General features: G+C 45.2%; 1 protein-coding gene across 2 annotated transcripts in view; it reads left to right on the top strand.

The window, feature by feature from the left end:
• Positions 1–11,684, top strand: part of RIMKLA (ribosomal modification protein rimK like family member A) — a 35,275-nt gene extending 23,591 nt beyond the window's left edge. For both annotated transcript variants that reach the window (XM_038557688.1, XM_038557689.1), the window contains exons 4-5: positions 5,586–5,789; positions 8,183–11,684. In XM_038557688.1, coding sequence (XP_038413616.1) covers positions 5,586–5,789; positions 8,183–8,673 — 695 coding nt within the window. In that variant the 3' untranslated portion in view covers positions 8,674–11,684. The remainder of the gene's footprint in view (positions 1–5,585; positions 5,790–8,182) is intronic.
• The last annotated feature ends 11,353 nt before the right edge of the window (positions 11,685–23,037 follow it).

Here is a 23,037-nt window from a genome sequence, read left to right as displayed (position 1 = left end):
AAGCAACCTGTAGGAGCCCAGGGATCCTACTGAGGAGAAAGGAATGAGTTGGGGGGCAATGTGGGGCCCTTAATACTATTCAGATGGATATGCTACAGGCCTGAAGTTCAATGTCTCGTTTTGTTGTTGTTGTTGTGCTAAAATATACAGTAATTTAGAATTCAACTCATATTTATTGAGTGCCTAGAGAGTGCCAGGCACTGTTGTAGGCTCTGGGGATACAGAAGGGAACAAAGCAAAAACCCCTGTCCTCAAGGAGCTCATGTCGTAGAGAGGTAAGACAGACAATAAACAGAAATTAGATAAAATACATCATATTTTCAAACGTTTTAAAAATTGAGATGTAGGGGCGCCTGGGTGGCTCAGTCACTTAAGCATCCGACTCTTGGTTTCAACTCCGGTCATGATCTCAGGGTCGTGGGATGGAGCCGTGTGTCGGGCTCCACACTCCACAGGGAGTCTGCTGGAGATTCTCACATTCCCTCTCCCTTCCTCCTCCAACCCTCACTTCTGTGCTCTCTCTTTAAAAAAAAAAAAAAAATAGGGGCACAGCGTGGCTCAGTGATTGAGCGTCTGTCTGCCTTCGGCTCAGGTTGTGATCCCGGGGTTCTGGGATCGAGTCCTCCATCGGGCTCCCCGTGGGGAGCCTGCTTCTCCCTCTGCCTTTGTCTCTGCCTCTCTCTTGAATAAATACATAAAACATTTTTAAAAAATAAAATTACAATAAAACATTGAGATGTAATTCACATAACAGTTCACCATTTTTAAGTGTACAATTTAGTGGATTTTGGTATATTCACTATTGTGTGCAACCATAGCCACCGTCTAACTTCAGAACCTTTCCATCCCAAAAAAGAAACCCTGTGCCTACTAGGGGTCAGTCGCAGTTGCCTCCCCTAGTCTTTGGCAGCCACAAATCTGCTCTATGGATTTGCCTATACTGAACGTGTCCTATCAATGGAATCCTACACCGTAGCCTTTTGTGTCTGGCTTCTTGGACTTAGCATGTTGTCTCCAGGGGTCATCCATGTTGTAACATAGATCAGCCCCTCATTCCTTCTTAATAATCCCTCAGTAATAGGCTGTTGTGCGGATAGACCACATTCTGTTTATCTGTTCATCAGCTGATGGACATCTAGTTGTCTCTACTTTGTGGCTGTTATGCATAATGCTGCTGTGGGCGTGTGTATGAGCGTCGAGGTGAACATATGCTTTCATTTCTCTTGGGTATGTATCTACCTAAGTGTGAGCTGTGGGGTCATGTGGTGACTCTCTGTGTAGCTTCAGAGGAACTGCCAAACTATTTTCCACAACGGTTGTGTCATTTTACAGGCCTACCAGTAGGGCACAAGGGATCAGATTTCTCCACATCCTCCCTAATCCTTATTTTATTCATTCACTCATTTATTTATTTATTATTTTTTTAGAATACTAAATAAAACTTTTTGATTGTGTGTGTGTGTGTGTGTGTGTGTGTGTATATATATACTTTATTTATTTGAGAGAGAGAGAGAGAGAGAGAGAGTGAGGGAAAGCATGGGCAGGAAAGAGAGGGAGAAGCAGGTTCCCCACCAAGCAAGGAGCCTGACATGGGACTTGATCCCAGGACCCTGGGATCATGACCTGAGCTGAACCGACTGAGCCATCCAGGTGCCCCTGACTGTATATATTAATCTGAGAGTTTGTAGCCTGAAAACTGGGCAGGCCTAACTCTTAGAATATACATATATGAATGTCTTCTTTGTCTTGACAAATTAAGCTAATAGTCACCATACTTACATCATAAAAACAAGCCACAGGCCAAATTACATGTTTTCCAAGCACTAGTAATCTAGGGGCCCATTGGATGTATGGATGTATGTATTTTTATTTAAATTCAATTAATTGGGGATCCCTGGGTGGCTCAGCGGTTTAGCGCCTGCCTTCAGCTCAGGGCGCAATCCTGGAGACCGGGGATCGAGTCCCACGTCAGGCTCCCTGCATGGAGCCTGCTTCTCCCTCTGCCTGTGTCTCTGCCTCTCTCTGTGTGCATCTCTCGTGAATAAATAAATAAAATCTTAAAAAATAAATAAATAAATTCAATTAATTAACATACAACGTATTATTGGTTTCAGAGGTAGAGGTCAGTGATTCATCAGGCTTATATAACACCCAGTGCTCATCACATCACATGCTCATCACCCAGTTACCCCATCCCCCCCAACCCCTTCCCCTCCAGTGACCCTCAGTTTGTTTCCTGTGATTAAGAGTCTCTCATGGTTTGTCTTTCTCTCTGATTTCGTCTCGCTTTAATTTTCCCTCTCTTTCTGAATTTTTATTTATTTATTTTTTTTTCTTTCTGAATTTTTAAAATATTCTTTGAGGTCTAATTGACATACAGCATAATTAATGTCAGTTTTAGTTGTACAGTATAATAATTCAATATTTATATACATTATGGTCAGACAAAGTCTAGTTAACATCCATCACCGTACAGAATTTTTTTTTCTTATGATGAGAACTTTTAGCAACTTTCAGACATGTGATTTGTTTTTATTACCACCATCCCAGTGGGTGTAAGGCATCTTAATGTGGTTTCGCTTTGTATTTTCATAACGACTAGTGACGTTGAGCATCTTTTCCTGTGCTTATTGGACATTTGTAGATCTTTGGACAACTGTCTATTCAAATCCTTTGCCCACTTTTCAGTTGGATTATTGGTCTTTTTTATTGCTGAGGGTTTTTTTTTTCTTTTTAAAGATTTATTTATTTGTTTTGCGGGAGGAGGGGGAGAGAGAATCCTAAGCAGACTCCATGCTGAGGGCAGAGCCTGCTGAAGAGCTTGATCTCACAACCCTGAGATCACGATATGAGCCAAAACCAAGAAGCGTTGGATGCTCAACCAACTGCACCACCCAAGTGCCCCTTTTTATTGCTGAGTTTTTAAGAGTTCACAACATACAAACATAATGTGAACATGTTTTTTTCCCCACCCTGTGGGGAAAAGTTTGTCTTTTCACTTTCTTGATAGTATCCTTGGATGTACAGAAGGTTTTGATTTTGATGGAGTTCAATTCATCTATTTTTCTTTCCTTTGGTGGCTTGTGCTTTTAGATGTCATTTTGTGGCTGCCTCATCCAAGGTCACACAGATTGACACCTGTGTTTCCTTCTAAGAGTTTTATAGTTTTAGCTCCTACCTTTGAGTCTTTGATCCATTTTGAGCTGATTTTTGTATATGGTGTGATGAAGGAGTCCAGCTTCCTTCTTTTGCATGTGGCTATCTTGTTTTCCCAGTATTATCTGTTGAAGACTATTCTTTCCTTCATTGGATGTTTTTGTAACTCTTGTCAAAAATCACCTGTCTATATGAGGGTTTATTCTGGGCTCTCGGTTCTATTGCATTGGTCTGTACGTCTCTCATCTTATGCCAGGACACACTCTCTTCATTACTGTAACGTTGTAATAAGTTTTGAAGTTGGGAAGTTGTGCTCCAACTTTGTCCTTTTTTTCTTTCTTTGAAGATTGTGTTGGATATTTGGCATCCTTGCCTTTTCTTTCTTTTTTTTTTTTTTTTTTTTTAATGTGAGACACACAGAGAGGGAGAGAGAGAGGCAGAGACACAGGCAGAGGGAGAAGCAGGCTCCATGCTGGGAGCCCGACGTGGGACTTGATCCTAGGTCTCCAGGATCACACCCTTGGCTGAAGGTGGCACTAAACCGCTGAGCCACCGGGCTGCCCATCCTTGCCTTTCCATACGAATTTTAGGATCAGCTTGTCAACTTATGCAAAAAAAAAAAAAAAAAAAAAAGAAAGAAAAAAAGAAAAAAAAGGAAGTTAGACTTTTGGTGGGATCTGTATTGAATCTGTAGGTCAGCTGGAGGAGTGTTGCTATCTTAACAATATGAAGTCCTCCGGTCCCTGAACATGGGGTATCTTTCCATTTACTGAGATCTTTAATTTCGCTCAAAAATGTCTTGTAGCTTTCAGTGATAAGTCTTATACTTCTTTGGTTAAATTTATTCCTTAACTTTTTTGTTCCTTTTGATGCTCTGGTAAATGGAATTGTGTTCTTAATTTCGTTTTCAGGTTGTTCGTTGCTGGTGTCACACATAGTATCTTAGGGAAAATGGATTGGGAGTAAACAAATTATAGCGGCAGTTATACTCTGGCCTATAGAAATAAATCTAAAGAAGACAGTGCAAGGGTACGGGCTGTGCCCTTGAGAAAGTTACTAATCTTGTAGACCTTTATTTCCCTGTACTGTAAAATAAAAATAACCATCCTGTCCTAATGGCTTCATAGGGCTAATATGAGGTGTAAATGAAATGATAAGAAATCAATCTATTTGGCACATGAGAGATGATTAATCTAAGTCCTCTTTCCCACCCCTCCCCCCTTTTCCTCTGTTCCTGAAAACTGTAGCTCCTTTAGTAATTTTAGACTAAGTCCTATATTAGAACCTGCCAGGAACCCAGGAACCAAGCCCCTATATCTAGCCCCCATCTCTACTGAAAATCCTACCTAATGCCCAGAGAACCCCTAGTGCCTATAATTGAATCCCAGCCATCTGTGGTCAGACGCCAGGTCTCCTGGTGCCAAATGTCCAGTGGCAGAGACATGTGTTGGAGGATACTTCTCAGTCTTCTATGCCCCAGGGGGCTGATACCCATCACTCTTTTTGTTAAGACTTCAGAAAGATCCCACTCCTTTTTTTTATTATTATTTTTTTCCCACTCCTTTTAATGTGGTGACACAAATTTTAGGAAAACCATCTCTTTGTTCCATATTTGTGAACAGGAAGGCTCAGGCTGAGTGTGCTCATGTCAGATTTGTAGAGCAAACCTATCAGGAACTCCCACTCAGATCTGTCAGCTAATATGTAAATGGAAAGGGAGATGCCAAGTGATTATAAAAGCACTGATGATTCAGGCAGAAAATAAAGGATTTGGAGTCAAGAAGAAATGCTTTCCCTAGATAGAAGTGTATAGGTCATTCCTTTTTTAGAGTTAAACAGGTACAGCCAGATAATAAGTTTCTCATGTTTAGAAGGAGGAGGGAGTCTGTCAGAGGCTCCCTCTTTGGACTCCCAGACCTTGTCCATAGACCTCTCTTAATGCCATATCCTGCTGTGTTGTGCTTACCTTTTGGGGGTCTCTCTCTGCCTAGACTTGGAATTCCTCTACAGTGTGTTCCATTAATTATGGATTGAGGTTCAGCTTTGTACCTCGACCCACTGTGAGCTTTGGGGCCTTCACAAAGTGGGCTGGAGATTAGACTCAGCCTAATCCTGGGGTGAGAGGAGATGCTAACTGCTTTTGGAACTGAATTGACTAGAGCCTTAAGATTTTATCTTGGCCTCTTCTGTGTGTTTCTGGAACACATTATTATTCCATCCTGAAAGAAGAGTTGTGGTAGAGGGAGAGGGAGCTGAGGAAAGCCAAGAGAAAGTTTGGCGGCCATTTGAGAAGAAGCGAGAGTCTGGTCAGAGAAAGGGAAGGGGCTCAGGTAAGGCAAGTTCAGAAAGAAACGACAGCGGTAGGGACAGGGAGATGGGAGGGCAGAGGCTTCTCTAACCACTCCTCTTGCTCTGTCTTTCTTCTTCAGGAAAAGCTGTTTTTCTCGCAAGAGATAAACATCACCTCTCAGACATCTGCCATCTGATCCGCCATGATGTGCCCTACCTGTTCCAGAAATATGTGAAGGAGTCACATGGCAAAGATATCCGGGTGGTGGTGGTAGGGGGCCGGGTGATAGGCTCAATGCTTCGCTGCTCCACAGATGGACGGATGCAGAGCAACTGCTCTCTCGGTAAGGTAGACAAGCTCACGGTCAATTTTTTCATTAGGTTGTTTGCACCCATTCAGTAAATGTGGATCGATCCCTCCTATCTTGTCAGGTCCTCCGCTGCACACCAGGATCACAGATAAGGATTAGAAACAAGCCCTGTCCTGTCACAGCAAGCAGCCCGGGAAAAGGACAGATGGGTCAGTGTCACAGACGGTGCTGTGACACAGGTCAGGCCTGGGCATCGGGACGCTGAGAGGGAGCCTTGTCTGGTAGGCGTTGGGACTCAGCAGTCAGGTTTAAACTAGGCAGTGACATGTAGACCCGGGCTTGAGAAAAACTGACACGTGGGTAAAGGAGGGATTGAAGGCAGGAGGCAAGGAGAGGAGCTTAGAAGATTTTTACAACTGTCGAGGCAAGAAATAATGAGAGTCGACACTAAGGCAATGCAGAAGGCAGAGTGTATTTCGTGTTTACGTTGTAATTGAAGATTGGGTTTTTCCTATATGTATGATATTATTAGAAAGCTGCAGTTCATGTTTGGATCAAATGCATAACACCATCCCACGAACCTATTGTTAATCTTGTTTTCTGTTATGGTGGATGGAGATGTTTCAGGAGAGAGATAAATTATTGTCCCCATCACAAAAAGCTATTGTCACCCTCATCGAATGAATGTGTATGTTGCTAATCTGAAAAAAAAAAAAAAAGTGCCCACGGTTATATCCTAAATGACCCCGTGAGTATACCAAGGCTAGTGACTAATAAAGAGACTGAGAGACCAATTCAGCTCTTCCTTTATTAATACTGGTTAAGCAGTTGGCAGGAGCAGACTCTACAAGAGCGTGTGTAATTAATGAGAGAGGCTCACGGCCCTACAAAGGAGAAGACCTGAAAGCAGATCGTTGCAGGACACTTGATGGAGTGTTGTGATGGGGGCAGATGCCAGGCTCAGGTTGACACAGTGCTAAGTACTCAAGACACGGTCTCATCTCATTAGCGTGTGTGTGGTGCCACCATGTTGAACCTTGTGTATTATGTTGTCTTTTGTAGTCACCTTACAAGATGCATTCTTTAAGTAGGTAGGAACCAGATGGTTCTGCCATTTGCCCATGTTGCTTTCCTTGGTGAGCTAGTCTAAAACTCTTTTATAGCCTTTTCCTTATACATTCTAGCAGGTGGAGAAGGGATGGCGTTAAGGAAAAGGCATGAATCCTTGGACCTGAGAATACAGGTCCTAAGTCTTTCCATGGAGACTGTTAAACCTGAGGTCTTAGCTTCGTAGTAGGTAAGGACAGTCAGACTATCTTTGGTATGGGATTTTGTCTCACAAGCCTATCCATCTCCCTCTTCCTAAAATATAATATTAATTTTTTAAAAAAGGATTTTAAAATTTATTTTGGAGGTGGAGGGAGGGGCACAGGGAGACAGAGAATCCCTAGCAGACTCCATGCTGAGCGTGGAGCCTGATGTGGGTCTGGGTCCCACGGCCCTGAGGTCATGACCTGAGCCAAAATCAAGAGTCAGATGCTTAACTGACTGGTTCACTCAGGCGCCCCAACATAATGTTAATTTTGCCTTTTTCTGTACAAGAGGAATGCATTCTCATGTAGAAAATTTGGAAAATACGGCAAAGTGCAATAAAAAAGATATTTATCATTAATCCCATCCGTTAAAGACAGGCATTGTTAACATTTCTGTATTGTTCTTTCTGGCAATGTCTTTTGGCACGGTTGTGGTCATGCTGCAGTCTTTAATCCTTCCAAGTATTTTTCCGTGGGATAACAAACTCTCAATGGGCATTATTATTCATGATTATAAAATATGCTGCTTCCCTCTATTGTGAGAGGTTTCTAGTTTCTCATTTACTCACCAACAAATATTTAGTGAGTGCCTGCTATATCCCAGGATTTTTATTTTCCAGTATTTTATGTTATTTTTTTAAGATTTTATTCATTCATCTGAGAGAGAGGCCCAGAGAGACAGTGTGAGCATAAGCAGGGGGAGGAGCAGAGGGAGAGGGAGAAGCAGACTCCCCGCTGAGCAGATCCGGGGTCTCCAGGATCGTGAACCCAAGCTGAAGGCAGCCGCTTGCCGACTGAGACACCCAGGCTCCCCTCCAGGATTTTAAGTACCTCTGCCATCACCATCTTTGTGCATACAGCTTTTTTTTCCATTACGTAAGACTATTTCCTTAGTAGTAGGTCAGAGGAAATAAACATTTTTAAAACTAGATAAGCAGTGACCCTATTGTTTTCCCAAAGGGCATCCTGATTTCCAAGCGGATCTTCTGTGGGTACTAAGAATGCCCATCTCCCTGCCTCTCCTCAGCACTCCCCGCCCCCATCTCTTCTCTGAAGGGTCAGCGTGGCCCTAGTGTCTGATGTCACCATTATGTCGCTGTGCTTTCCCCGCAGGTGGTGTGGGCGTCATGTGCCCACTGACAGAACAAGGCAAGCAGTTGGCTATTCAGGTATCTAACATCCTGGGCATGGACTTCTGCGGCATCGATCTGCTCATTATGGACGACGGCTCCTTTGTGGTGTGCGAGGCAAACGCCAACGTCGGCTTCCTAGCCTTCGACCAGGCGTGTAATTTAGACGTGGGTGGCATCATCGCGGACTACACCATGTCCTTGCTGCCCAATAGGCAGACTGGCAAGATGGCTGTGCTCCCAGGACTGTCCAGTCCCAGGGAGAAGAAAGAGCCAGATGGCTGCGCTTCAGCTCAGGGAGTCGCAGAGAGCGTCTATGCCATCAACAATGGGTCTACCTCTAGTGAGAGTGAGCCTGAACTGGGAGAGATCCGGGATTCCTCAGTGAGCACCACGGGGGCCTCGCCCCCCATGCTGCCCGACCCCGGCTACAACATTAACAACAGGATTGCTTCAGAATTAAAACTTAAGTGAATTCCTGCTTTTTGGCAGCATTTAAACCAAATCCTACTGCTTCCCTATAGTTTTGAGTGAATAAAATCTGGACTAACGTGATTTCATTTGCACAGGAACTAAGAAATCCCATCTGGGCACTCCGCATTCTTTCTAACAGTGATTTAAGCAAACGGCTTAGCTTTGTGGTTTTTACAAAGACTGAAATAAAAACACTCACCACGAGCAACATCCCGACTGATCAACTTGAGACCGATCGGTGTCTGCCGCAAGCACTTGGATACCACGGCTGACTTTTAAGGCGCTGACTCTGTCGCTGCTTCTGGCTGCTATCAGCAGAGCCCGTGGACTCGGAAGGGCTCCCGGAAGTACTGTCCTCGGAGGCCACCACCGGATGGAGGCCGGTGCAGAAGAGATGGAATGTGACTGCAGTTACGTGCCCTTCGTTAAGTGTGTGTGTGTGTGTGTGATGCTTGAAGAATACACAGTTCAGTCTCTGCTCCCCGTCGATCACCATCTTGGCCATATTTCTCTGACACTCAGGATATGGTGTTTTAGGGAGCTTCCTCATTAGCATTTTCGACGAAGCACTTTGTAGAAAGTTTGAGATTGAGCGTTACTTGACTTCACTGGTTGGCAGGTACCTGCTGTGTAACTGGGGCTTTCTACAAATTGCTTTGCCACTCCGAATTTATAGACCCTGCTTCAACTAATGCCAGCCCCAGCAGCCTCTTGCACCTTTGCTGCCTTTGGCCTCAGCTGGAAATGCACTTCAACGAGCTAGTGGCCACACACTTTCTTTCTTCTGCGTGCACTAGAATTGAACGCCATGAACTTTCTTGTCAATGGACTCTGTTCATTTGTCATCCAGCAGCCGGTGGGTTTTTATCATAGAAAGCTTACTGGAAGATAATCATTTCCCCCTTTCTCTCCTAAAACTTTGTGTACTGCTTAGCTGTAGGAGGTTCTCTTGTATGCATTGGTGTTGTGGGCCTGTTGGGTAGATAGAGCCATTGGAAACACACTCTAATCCCCTTGACATTCTAGTCCTAGCCAGGTCCCAGAGACCGGTCCTTACCCACTTTTCCAAACTGGGGAGACTCAGGAATTATTCATTGCACATTTTAGGGGAGGAGGGGGGTTGGATAGTGTGGACAGGACACCAAGTGCTTTTCACTTTAACTCTTGAAGCAGCACATGATGATCTTTCCCTTGGGAGAAATCGCGGAGGTGGGTTTTCCATTTCTACTTAATGAAGTATGATGAGAGTGAGCAAGGCTCCCTTTTTAACCAAATACACTAAAACATAAGCACTCAAGAGTTACCATAATCTGTGTTGTTTCCTTGGGAGACCATACTCTTGAGCTGTGATGTTGCACGTGCCAAGAATGGGTGGAAGTCGTCTTTGGGATTATCTCTGAAGCCCTGCAAGGAAAGATGCCTCACAGCCTTATAGTCAGACTTCATTTTTTCACACTACCCTTCCCAGAGGTAGTTCCAAGCTCCATCACCCATTTTCTTAATCAGACTTACCTTCTAATGCTCTTTGACTGTTCCAAAAAAGAAAAAAAAAAATCATCCCTCAAAACACCAGTCTACCCATAAAGGACAACAATGAGGAAGCAAGCTTTCAAGTGGACAGTTTCCAAGGAAGGCTCTAGAAATAGTCTGAGTTAAGGTTAGCTTAACTGGACTACACATACATCTTCCCAAGGTGACTAGTGTGAAGGCAGCAACACCCATCTGGGTGTATAAATCCCTGTACTTACTCTGCTGTACATGTAAAATGTGTACAAAGTCAAAACTAGTACATTTTTTTTCACAACACATTTAAATAGAAATTGGCTTTTAAAATATTGTGGCTAAAAGCACATCTCACCAAGTAACGCGCAGTTGAAAAGCGTTTGGCTCCATGTAATGGAGATACCGCACTACACAGTTGTAGTTTAAATGCAGTCCAGCCTAGGTTGCATGCCACTCAATTGTAACTCTAGTAACGTGTCTTGTACAGTTGACAAATGATAAATACTTCACCTTTAGACAGGTTAAGACATTTACCTTATCTTTACCACTCAGGGTGGGTTCAGAAGGATAGTTCAAGGTCTGTTCTTGTTGGAATTGTCCAGATGCTTTCTACGTAAACATCTGAACCAAGTGGTGACCCTCTGGAAGCTGCATTCGCTCATTCCCACTGTTCGCTGTAAGCCCAGTCTCTCCCACTTTATCTAAAAGGACGCTAGCAGGCCCCACCCTGAGCAGAGCAGCTGGAGGGTGCTTCCAGCTGCTAGTGACATCTGTAGTCCTTGGCACCATTGCTTGAGATCTAGCCCCTGCCTGGAAGCAGAGAAAGCTAGATCGCACCTGGATCACAGCTTCCTCCCCGGATTTCCCACACTGGCCATGGGCCCTGGGAGCCTTGGTCGTGGGTCTGGGCCACACTTGTTACGGCCGCCCGCCAGGCTGCTGGAAGGAGCCACAGATGTGGCCACAGAGCCACATCCTGGTCCTGGCTCTCCCCTTAAAGAGCTGACTCACCTTGTACAGGCAGGTGGACTCTGCCTCCCATTTTTCCATTCTTCCAATAGGGGAGACGCCCCTTTACCTCTTGAGGCTGCTTTGAGGTTGAAGTGAGTTAATTAATGAGACTGTGCATCATGTGGGAGGTGGTAAAAGAATACCTCCCGCATCTGGCTTTAGAAGTTTCTCATTGTCCCTCCTCTGAGGGAGTCAAGAAAAAGGCCATGGATTCTTGGCATTAGCACACTAGACCATGAGAAAGGATGCAGCTTCTCAGAGGCCTTACCACCTGAAAGGATTAAGGCTCTCGTGTATTCGCACAGCGTTCTGGATGGATCGTATCTAACCTGGAACTCTTGACTCTCCTATATCAACAGTCTTCCTTCTGTAACATAAATTGCAGTGTCTGTATAAGGTCTTCCCATTATCTGATAGTAGCATCTTGAAACTGGTCAAAACTTGAATGCCAATAGCTCCGTCACTCAGAATATATACGATTCTGCACTTGGGAAAAACGTCTTCATGGTATCTGATTGCTGGGGGGTGGGGGCTTGCAAGAATGTGGGCTTGGGGCTTCGGGGCTGTAACATCTGATAAAATGGTGTGAGTGGATCATAAGCTCTTACTATCACCGTTCCAGACTCATTGCTCCCAGCTACGAGGGGATTCCGTGACGCCTGGGGATGGGGCGAGGAGGAAAGGGAAGGAGAAAGGTCTTGGATGGTTTTGTGACATTGCGGGGGGAGAAATAAGAAATTGGGATCATTTGGGATTCCAGGCGGAAGGAAGAAGAAATGGCTCTTCCGTGGGTTGTTTCAGTGAAAGAATCATGCACATGCATTCATTAGAGGTAGGGGTTTCGGAAACTGTTTTGTATAAAGAAAATGAATTACACGGATTCTCATTGACCTTGGGGAAGTGGGAGAGACATTGCCTCGGCACTTGCTCAAGTCCTGAGGAACGCTGGTCTTGATGCAAGTCCCAGGGAGACGGAAGCGGTTTGGGGGAGGTGGGTCCAGGATCCCCCAAGTAACAGCAGGCACTGCTGCAGAATAGCACCTGCAGGTGAGCCTTGGGCACCCACCTTCTCCGAGGTGGGTCTGAGGGGCCGTGTCCGAGTGAATCCGAAGCCATTAGAACGGGACACCTCAGCTTCCGTACTTTCCTTTGCATCTGCAGGTGAGACTTCTGTTTGCTGTCAGACTGCAGATGTTTGGGGACGAGCCCTGACGACAGTCATCTTGTCTCTGGACTTAGCATCCTCCCATCTGCTGCTACAGCCATTAGGCCAAGCCGCGTGCTGTTTTTGACTTTCTCTGAGACTCAAGGTCAGATTGTGACTTCAAAATGCTTCCATCTGGAAGACCTCCCCATCTCGGGAAAATGTTGTCGGAATCCTTCCTTAAAACTATATTATGCTGCCATTCCCAGTGTATGGCCAGACCCTGCAGCCCTCCCTTCTAGAACACTCCCTCGAGTCCGACCACTTTGTTCCTTCAAGCTTCTCAGTTCCCTTCTCCAGGTGTGGTTCCCATGCCAGCGTGTGGCCGTCTCCTGGGCCGTGCTGGCATCCCAACCCCATTTGGTAGTCTCGCTGTGCCATTTCATGCTCACCGTGCCTCCGAGGCAAGACTGAGGATGTCACCCGTCAAGTGGACCCAGGAATAACCACGCTCCCGACACCAGTTCAGCCCCCCCATTTTATAGATGGAGGATCTGAATCCCAGGAGCCAAGAGCACGTAGCTAGTCAGCGCCAGGGTGGGGACGCGGGCAGGCCCATTCCCCATTCTGGCTCAGCACACTGCCAGAGGTGGCTCTGTTCTCCCCTGGGGCTTAGCACTTGCTGTCACCCTGGACTCCCCCTCTGCCCTTTGTCCTGCTGGGCCTCTGCTCTCAATCAACATGGTGTTGATGGGCCAGCTCTGAAGGGTTTATCTCTTGGATGGCTTTGAATAAGTCCTAGAGGCATATATGAGGTTTTCTAGGGTGCAAGCTGGCATGTGGCCTGTGCCTTCAGACCCACCAAGACCCATTCAGCCCCACCTCACGCTGTCAGTGATGGATGAGAGAGGGAAAGGCCCTGCTGAGCTGGCCGAAGGCTCCCTGGGCCCCAACTTAGCTGACGTTTCCCCGCTGCGGAATGTCTTGGATGTGTGGAGGCCTTTGTGGGCCTCTGTGGAGGTCAACGGCTTGGAGGTCCCAAAATTCTCCCATCGGGCACTCCTGCCGGGGATCCTGATGGATGCACACGTTCCAGTTGCAATCGGCCACAAAGTCAAAAGTCTCCTTCCCCTTCAAACCCACGGTGCATTCACCTGCAGCCCAGCCACGAGGCCAGATTCTTCCCTCTTGTAGCCCATAGGTCAGCTGAGGCCCACGTACCCCCTGGGATCCAGGCACATCTGATATAACTGGGCCTTTGGATGTCTGCTCTCTAAGGTGCTGACATTTTGGCAGTCCCAGCTGACTCCAGACTTCTGCTACCTCGTTTTAGGCAATGATGGGGTCTCCTCCCTGCCGTACATCAATGACATGAAGCTCAGTTCCCTCTCCTATTTCTGCACACAACAAAATTCAAACGTGCCAGCATATGTATGTGCATGTGTGTTCCAGTGACCTGAGAGGAAGCAAGAGGTTACAGCAATGCAGACACGATACCCGCCCCTCCATAAAGGGTTCTTTGGATACATCACCAAGGAGCCCATCACCTTCTACCCCACAAGTACCTGTCTCTCTGCTTGGGGCAAACCAAATCCACTTAAGTGCTCTTGGACAGCAGTGAGGCCAGTCCTTTTCTTAATTTGATTTCTGCCAATACCCTTACCTTGGAGAGTTCCCCTTCTCCAATGGGTGGCTTATTGAAGGCATTTTCTTAAGCAAAAAAAGCAAAAACGGCTCCTTCCTCAAGAGGAACTGCAGTGTCACCGCTTAGGGTGGTACATTTTCCACTCGCTCTACGCTAACCAGGCATCACAGCAACCAGAGGCCCCACTGTCAGGGGCTTCACTCTCAGTGGAAGGCAACATGGGCTAAGGTCAATAATGCCAGTTTGAGCTTGAGATCCCGGGTGCAAATCCTGACCACATAACCTATGGCTTGTGTGACCTTGGGAGAGTCACTTAATCTGGCCAAACCTTCGTTTCTCTACCCATAAATGTGATAAACACGATCGCGAATGTGAAGCACTTAACCACATGCCTAGCTTTCAGCAGCTTCGTTCCCACTGTCAGCAGTCACGGGCGGCTCCTGCCTGCGATCAGGGCTCAGGGCCAAGGGATGAGAGCGAGCACACAGCAGCTCTACAGCTGGGGAGGGAGGAGGGCGAGGAGGCCTGGCAGCTATTTAACGATGGGCAGGTTCCATCCGTCCTGGAGATTCTATGATGCTAGAGTGTAGGATCTAGGTGGTGCATTTGGCTTCATGTACTTGTGTTTGAAGGAAAGCCTGCCTTGGACAACGGGGAGTCTGGAAAGCTGGCAAGCGGCCTGCCCTTGGATGATTTAGCACCTGGTTTCTTCGACTTTTCCTGTATTAGGTCTGCTGGCTTTGCATCAAATGGAAGGAGGAGATGCCAGGGACTTGAATTAAATCTGTCACACAGAGGGTGAGGGGGTGCAGAAGGCCAGGGCTGCGCGGGGAACTCCAATAGCCCAACAGCACCATCTGGGCTTGGCAGCGATGACAGCCCTGAGATCAGATGCAAGGAGCCCGGAAAGTGGCTACTATCCTGCCGTCCTGTGCCTGTGGAGTGGGGCGCCCAGAATCTCCCATCTAGAAAGAATGCTCATCTCCTCTAAGGGGGAGCCGGGGCTCTCCATCCCTCTGCGGAACTAACAGAGGTCTCTGAAGACAGGATTAGGCAGGTGGCTGGAGTGTTTTCATCCCACCGGGGAAGTCTCCGGAGTGCCAGTGGTGTCCTGGAGCCAGCTCGTCCTGGCCCATGAGACTGGATTGTTAGCATTTTCAGGAATTCAGTGAGCTGGTGTTTTTTTTTTTTTTTTTTTTAAACACAGCCATCATCAAAAATTAAAAGATATAAGCCTACGACTAAAGTGTATCACACAGAAATCAAGTGTATTAAAAACATGGGTAATAAATACTCAAATGTCATCACTTCCTGATTTTTTGACTACGTTTTCCTCTGCTCGATGCTGTTGAGCTTGTGCTGTCATTTCCTCACGGTGGAGACCCCTACGATGAGCGGCGGGCTGCTGTGCGGCTCTGCAAGCGCCACCGTGCCGTGACCCTGGCCACTTGAAATCGGCCACGGTGGGGTAGCTACCTGCCAGCAATGGGCAGATGCCACATGGCAGGCTGTTACCCCTGGAGGGCTGGTGGTGAAACAGGCATCAGCACACACCTGCTACTTGGTGACCGAGGAAGAAATTGAGCCACACGAGCACTGAAGGAGCTGGTTCCCAGGGGCTTGGCCTGTGTGAGGTCCTCCTTGCAGCAGGTGCCCTGGTGTAGTGCGCCGAGCTGACCAAGAAAGATGCTTGAGAACGCTGCTCCTCTGCTTGTTTTGTCTTGCCTCTGTTTGCCACGCGTGAGAAATCTTGTTTACTTCGCTCCGAAACTTCTGGAGACATCGGAGAGTTCTGGCTCCCTGCAGGCTGTACCTTAGCCCAGTTCCCTCCAGCAGAGTGAAGGGTGGTTTCTCCTGCCCCACTGGCAAAGTGCAAATGTGCTGCAAGGAATTTATCTTACCTGGGCCCGGAGAGAGCTCCTTGCCACGTGGTGTCTTCAGCAATAACAATGTTAAGTCCCCCAACAGGGAAGAAATCGTTTATAACTGATTGTTTTTGCTGTCTTCGCTTTTTTATTAAAATGAGGACTGTGGGACAAAATGCTTGGTTTGCCTCTGTTCCCCACACTCCGTGCCTTTTGGTGGTTCTTTTTAAGTAAGAGCCACGCGCTGAAGCTACATTTTATTATCTTCATATCACAAAACGAGGGAAAAGCTTCACAAAAACTTCATCCTATTCACTTGCACACCAGCTGCATCCTGAAAAACCATAATTTTCCTTTCAAACGCGGAGTGCCGTCTGAATTGTAATATTGCCAACTCTCAACTGTCAAGATGATGGAGGAAAATACTAATGCAGATGGTTTGAGCATGTCACGGGCCTGCTCCGTGAGCTCTCTTGCACTGACATTTGAATTAAGATTCAAGGAGCAAGTGAGAGCTGAAAGCCTTTAACAAGGGTCATGTGGTGCAGTCAGGGCCCCAGGGGACTGAAGGAATCTGTGCGACCACCTGAAGAAGGCACCCCGGGGACACCTGGGGGTGGCTCAGGGTTGAGCACCTGCTTTCGACTCCAGGTATGATGCTGGGGTCCTGGGATCAAGTCCCGCATCGGGCTCCCTACAGGGACCCTGCTTCTCCCTCTGCCTGTGTCACTGCCTCTCTCTCTGTCTCATGAATAAATAAAATATTAAAAAAAAAAAAAAAAAAAAAAAAAGAATGCTCCCAGGTCCGGCTGAGCCACAGGGACCTGTATTTGCCTGATACTTCACAGGCTGTGCTGGGAGAAACAGGGATAAGACCTTTAGCACCTTATTATGGTCGGCACCAGGCCGGAGACCCTTGAACTAGGGCTGTTCCCCAATTTGTGACGGTCAGGGAACCCAGCCTGAGTCAAGAGATTGGCAGGGTAATCCCTGATTGTTGCTGCCAGGGATGATTTGGGGGATGCCACTGTCCTACCCCTCATGTGTCCTTTGACCTAAACATCGGGGAATGTGACCTATGTTTCTTTTTATTCTTTTTATTTGATGTGAGAATCTTCAAAGGACACAAAAGCACAGAAAACACCCAGCATGGAGCCCAATGTGGGGCTTCAACTCACAACCCTGAGGTCAAGACCTGAACTGAGATCAAGAGTCAGACACTTCACTGACTGAGCCCTAGCATGTATCTCTTTTTTTAAGAGAAGACCCTTCCTTATGCATTTACCACATCTAAAAAAAATAACAATAATTCCTTGGTACCACCTACTTCCCATTCTACGTCAAATTCCCCTAGTTGTCTCAAAAAGAACTCCCTTTAGCTGCACTGTAGTTCAGGGTATTTGATGGGGCAGGAGGTACATGGGAAAGGGTGGTGACTGATTTTGGCTCTGGCAGAAACTGTGCCACCTGTGGAGACACCACTGGAGGGGCACCAGCTGGCTACAGACATCTTTCCAAGTGGTTGGGTCTTGGGACTTCCTCTCCTCAAGGAATAGGCCTACGAAGCTCCCCTTCTATTTTCCAGGGTCCCACGGTCTCCCCCTGAGACTCACCCAGCCTGTGTGCTGCGGACACCCCTGGTTGTCACCGTGGCACCCACTCCACTGCTTCTCCTGCACCTGTGTCTTTCACTGCAGGTATTTCCTAAATCAGGGAAGAGGCCTCTCCCAAGGGTTGCCTCTTTCACCAGCCTCAGATCTACCGTACCCTCAGGGAATCACAGCTCTTCAGCTCTCCCAAAGCGCTGTGGCCTCCTCATTTGTCAGGAAATTTTGGCTGGATTCCTCATGGGATGTGTGGTGGAGCTTCTGAGCAGCAGCACATGTGTCACATCTGAACACACATCTCTCACTGGAGACACAGGGCGACTGATGCCCTGCCTGCTTCAGGATTTTCTTTTGCTACAGAGAACATTAAGACCATTGGTTGGTGAACTATGAATAAGGTCCATATTTTATCATCTGATAGTATCATAACAGGGTTAATTCCTGATTTTGATGATTGTGCTGCCAAGCATATGTAAGAGCATGTCCTTGTTTTTAGAAAATACACATTCAGTGTTGGGGGGTGAAGGGGCATCATGTCTGCAACTTACCTTCCAATGGTTCAGAAAACAGTGAATAGCTAGGGAGGAAAAATGATAAAGCAAATGTGGTAAAATGTTAACATTTGGGGAATCTGGATGAAAGGGACAAGGGGATTCTTTGCATGAACAGTCTGAAGAAACCTGAAATTATGTCTACCTCCTCTGCTGGGTTTTCTCCATTAATCCTTCAGTCTGGGGGCATTTCCTTGTCTCTCTTCTCTTCCATGGGCGATCTCCTCTCTCCCTGGTATTAGTTACCATCTACCTGATGTTCTCAAAGTTCTCTCTCTCTCTTTTAAAAAAGTATTTTATTTAAATTCAATTTGCCAACGTGTAGTATAACACCCAGTGCTCATCCCATCAAATCAAATTTCTCTCTGGAACCTAGGCTTCTTCTCATAATGTCAGATGGTATGTCCTGTCGCCTACCTTTTTGTCTGGTCCCTGAATGTCTCACCAGTTCCTCCAACTCACCTTGCCCCAGTCTGAGTACATGTTCCCCTCCCCTTCCCTCTCCTCCCCTCACAAGCCCTCTCCTCTTCCACGGCCCCCTCACCTGCCTGCATGGTGCCAACTGCTTGCTCAAACCAGAAGAAAATAAACTGCAACTCCAGTGCTCCCTTTGGGCTGCTCTCTTCCTCATCCTTCATGGACATTTTTGTTTCTTGTGGTGAGACTTGACTTTCAAACTAGGAGAGGTCTTTCGTCACTGCCTTGTTCATCAAGATGTTCTAGAAGATCTGTGATCTTTGCAAAGGTTTGCAAGCAATGGACAATGATTTTATAATATATAATTCTAGGTTTATCACCTGGTTGCAACATCCATATGCTTTTAAAGCCTGCTAGCATTTATTTAACTATTTGTTAACTACTGAAACTGTATGTTCATGTGGGCACATATTAAAATATATTAAAATATTTATCTCTGTTGCGTTGCCATCAATATTGATGAATATCAGGAAAGACATACCTTTTCTATCAAACAAAATGATGACATGGTCTGTCATTCAAGTAATGTTCATTATCCTTTTTTGAAGTACTTACTTTGTCAGATATTTGTTTTTCATGACCTGTTATTCTTTTTTTTTTAAGATTTGATTTATTCATTTGAAAGAGAGAAGAGAGCACAAGCAAGGAGAGGAGGAGGGGAGGAGGGAGAGAGGGAGAGAAAGAAGGAAAGGAAGAGGGAGGACGAGAGGCAAAGCAGACTTTCCACTGAGCAGGGAGGCTGATCCCAGGATTCTAGGATCATGACCTGAGCGAAAGGCAGACACTTAACCAACTGAGCCACCCAGATGCCCCTATGGATCTGCTGGGAGATGTCACACTTTATAGTGTCATTGTGAATACAGAGACACCTCACTTGCGTGTTGTACACCTGTAGTGGGAGCTTCTGGTGGCAGAGCAGTTTGTTACTGATCTTGGTCATCTGAGGATCAGTGACACAGCACCACTCCATACCTGTGCAGTGATAAAATGTTATATATCAGGAATACAGAGCAAGTACTCAAAAGTGAATTTTTGTTAATGTTCATAGACAAATGATATAATTTGTGACAATGAACATGTACTTGCTGGTAGAAAAAATTTAGCTAGACCTTTCAAGGATGATTTCTCAGCTCCAAGCCTGCAAGTTCTGCTGAAGATGCATAGGGAAGATGTGATGACCTGGTGGGAAGAGAAGAGACACTCTGTGAAGGACCCACCGCATCACCAGAACTCCTGGTTCTCTTTAGCCTTCTTATACCTTTTTGGGTCAAGTAAACCACATTTCACAGAGATCATTGGAACTGAGATTATGTCCCGCATCACTGTGTCATGTATGAAAATGAAATACATCTTCATTGAAGAGTCAAAAAAAATGAGGGCAAAATAAAACATTTTAAGATTAATGAAAGAGAAAATCTGAGAATTTGCCATCAGCACACCCTCACTACAGGAAATCTCAAATGAAGCACCATCAGTACACCTTCACATGGAAATCCCAGGTGAGCCAGATGAAAGTATGAAAAACAAGAAAGAATATGATGACTTTATAAAATAAAAATAATTGTGATTTGTGGATGTAAGACATATTTGAAATAAATAATAGTGATAATATACAAGTTAGGGCAGTAAATGGAATTAAAAGGTTTTAAAGGTCTTATATTATTGGGGATGAGGGTTATACATCCTGAAGAGCTCAAGACCTCATTAGTTAGGAACGAATATTTGAATTTCTGGGGTAACCACTGAAAGACTAGAAGCATGGTATATAACCTACAAGCTAGTAGAGAGGAGGAGAAAATAGAATGGGAAAAATGTATAATCAATCCAAAAGAAAGAAGAAAATAGAACATGCAGATCAAAGAGAAGACACAAAATAAGAACATAGATTTAAACTCAAATAATTTAGTATGTAAATAAAATGTAAATGGCTAAATGATGATTTAACAATTGCAGATATAAAAATATCTAGTTCTATTTTTACAAGAGATATATCTAAAAATAAGGATATAGATTATTAGAAAGTAAAAGATTGCAAGAAGAAATATCAAGTGTTTCGGTAAGGGTTCAGTTGGGAGAACAGAAGCCTCTAGACATTTTTAAGTAAGGAGCTTTATTTAATACAGGGAATTAGAGGCTTACATGATCTTTGAAATCGCTGGGTGATAAAGACCAAGGAGCAAAGGTCAGCAAGCTGCTTTCACAGAAAATCTGCTTTCGGTAAAGCAACCGGATGATTTTCAAGAAGATTAATGGCTGCTTCTTTTCATCCAGCCTCCAACTCCTGTGTAGTTGCCCCTGATTGGCTGAATTCAATCCAGAATCATGGAAGAAAAAAGAGGGAACTGTAGTTCTAAGCTCCCCATTGGATACAGAGATAATGCTGAAGGAAACCATGAGGATGCCTTGCTGGTATCAAGCAATCCAGCCCCAAAGGAAACGGAGGTAGCTACATTACTACCAGACCAAAACAGACTCTATGGTCAAAAGTGTTAACTAGAGATAAAAGAATCACTTCATAGTACAGAAAATAAAGATTCAATTCACCAGGAAAGCCTAATGTTTGAATTTGTACTTGCCTAATAATAATAAAGCCTCAAAATATATAAAGCAAAAATGGATGGAACTACAAAGAGAAACAGATACATCCGCAATCATAATGGATAGATTTTAAATGCCTCTCCCAGAAATAAACAAGTAATTCAACAAGGTTATGCACGATTTGAAAATATGAACAGGCTCGACTTAACAGACATACACAGGGCAATGTGCCCAATAATTCTATTCTTCTCTAGCACAGACAGAATGTTTTCAAATATTGAGCATATCCTGAGCCATACAGCAAACCACAACAAAGTTCTAAAAGTCAGAATTGTACACAGCATATTTTATGACTTCAATAAAATTAAGCTAAAAGTCAGCAACAAAGAAGGAATTAAGGTTACCACCTTCTTTTAAAAATTAAGAATCCTATTTCTAATGGACTCATAGATCATAGAAAATTAAATATTTAACGCAAAGTGACAATTGAAATGCTGCCTTTCATATTGTGTAGGATAAACTAAGGCAGTATTTAGAGGAACATTTATAGCTTTAAATGCAAATTTTCAAAAAGCAGAAAGACTGTATCCCCCACACCCTTCTATGGCAAAGACCTGATGATTAAATTACTAAACATATGGAAAAGTAGAAGGTTATGGCCTATAATCAAGAGGAAAATCAGTCAAAAGGAACAATAAATTGGGGTGCCTGGTTAGCTCAGTTAGTTAGGTGTCTGACTTCGGCTCAGGTCATGATCTCAGAGTCCTGGGATCGAGTCCTATGTCTTACTCCCTGTTTAGTGGGGAGTCTGCTTCTCCCTCTCCCTCTGCCCCTCCGCCTGCTTATGCTTGCTCACATGCTCTCTCTCGCTCTCTCTCAAATAAATAAATAAAATCGTTTTTAAAAAGAACAATAAGTATAAACACTCTAATTTACACAATGAGTTTATAAATAGATTCAGTGAGGAAGGACGCATGAACAAAACCTCAGAGGTGGTAGGAGGACAGAGAATGGAGCAACGAAGAAGGAAGAAAGGGGCTGATGAATATGGTGAGGAGGGAGCTAGAGTTTAGTGAAATGGCCTTGGGAGACTTCCTAGGAACAGGGAATTTCCAGTATTTTCTTGTAAATTATCTGCTGAAGAGTGGTTGATGCTCCTCCTCACCCCTCCAAACTTCATCACACATCTCTTTGAAAGAGTGGACCCATACCCCAGGCTAGGGGGTGAGAATCCAGAAGCACAGGGTATGTTCCAGAAGAGAGGAAAAACAGCTGCATGAAGGTTGTGCAGAGGAGAATGCGCCTGGAGTGACAGTAAGGCCCTGTGACTTCATAGCTACCGTGGAGAAGCTCAGAACACGCACTGGTATGGAATGGGGGTTCCAGCAGATTTTACCTAGACCTGAAGGGGCAACATGGCCACCTGACCCCACCTGACATATTTTTATTAACTTACAGTGAGGAACACAAAACTGTCTCCCAAGTCCTCAACTTCCATATCCTCTCCCTTGGATGAAGATCTTATCCAGGAAGCAAAGTGCTACTGGGCAGGCTGCTTGGAGAGTCTGGAGAAAAGAAAGATGTGCTAGATGACCAGAGGCATCGATGGGACAGGCCGAAATAGCCACGGTCATATCTGGGCTGTTTTACAATAATAATGAATGAGATTCTGGGGGGATCAAGATCACTTGAAAGCTATTAAAGTGAGAGAGTGGGGATTTGAACCCAGGTGTGTCTGCCTCCAAGGCCTATACTCTGTCCCTTCCATCAAATCCTTGTCTAAGAAAAGAAAGACCCTGGCCCGGAACAGTATCTCAGCCTATCCAGACTCTGGGGTGCCCCGCCAGGCCCAGGGGCCTTCTCTGGCAAAGACCTGTGATTTATGTCCGCATTTTCCTATATGTTTTTGATATATCTCATGTCCTTTTTGTTCCACTACTTTCTTTTCACTGTCTTCTTTTGTGTTAAATGGATATTTTCTAGCATAACATTTTAATTTCTTTATCGGTTTGTAACTATTTTT

This window comes from Canis lupus, chromosome 15, assembly GCF_011100685.1.
Source record: "Canis lupus familiaris isolate Mischka breed German Shepherd chromosome 15, alternate assembly UU_Cfam_GSD_1.0, whole genome shotgun sequence".
In the NCBI taxonomy this organism is placed as follows: Eukaryota; Metazoa; Chordata; class Mammalia; order Carnivora; family Canidae; genus Canis; species Canis lupus.
The sequence above is the reverse complement of the archived record's forward strand: the minus strand, read 5'-3'. Positions and strand labels throughout refer to the sequence as shown.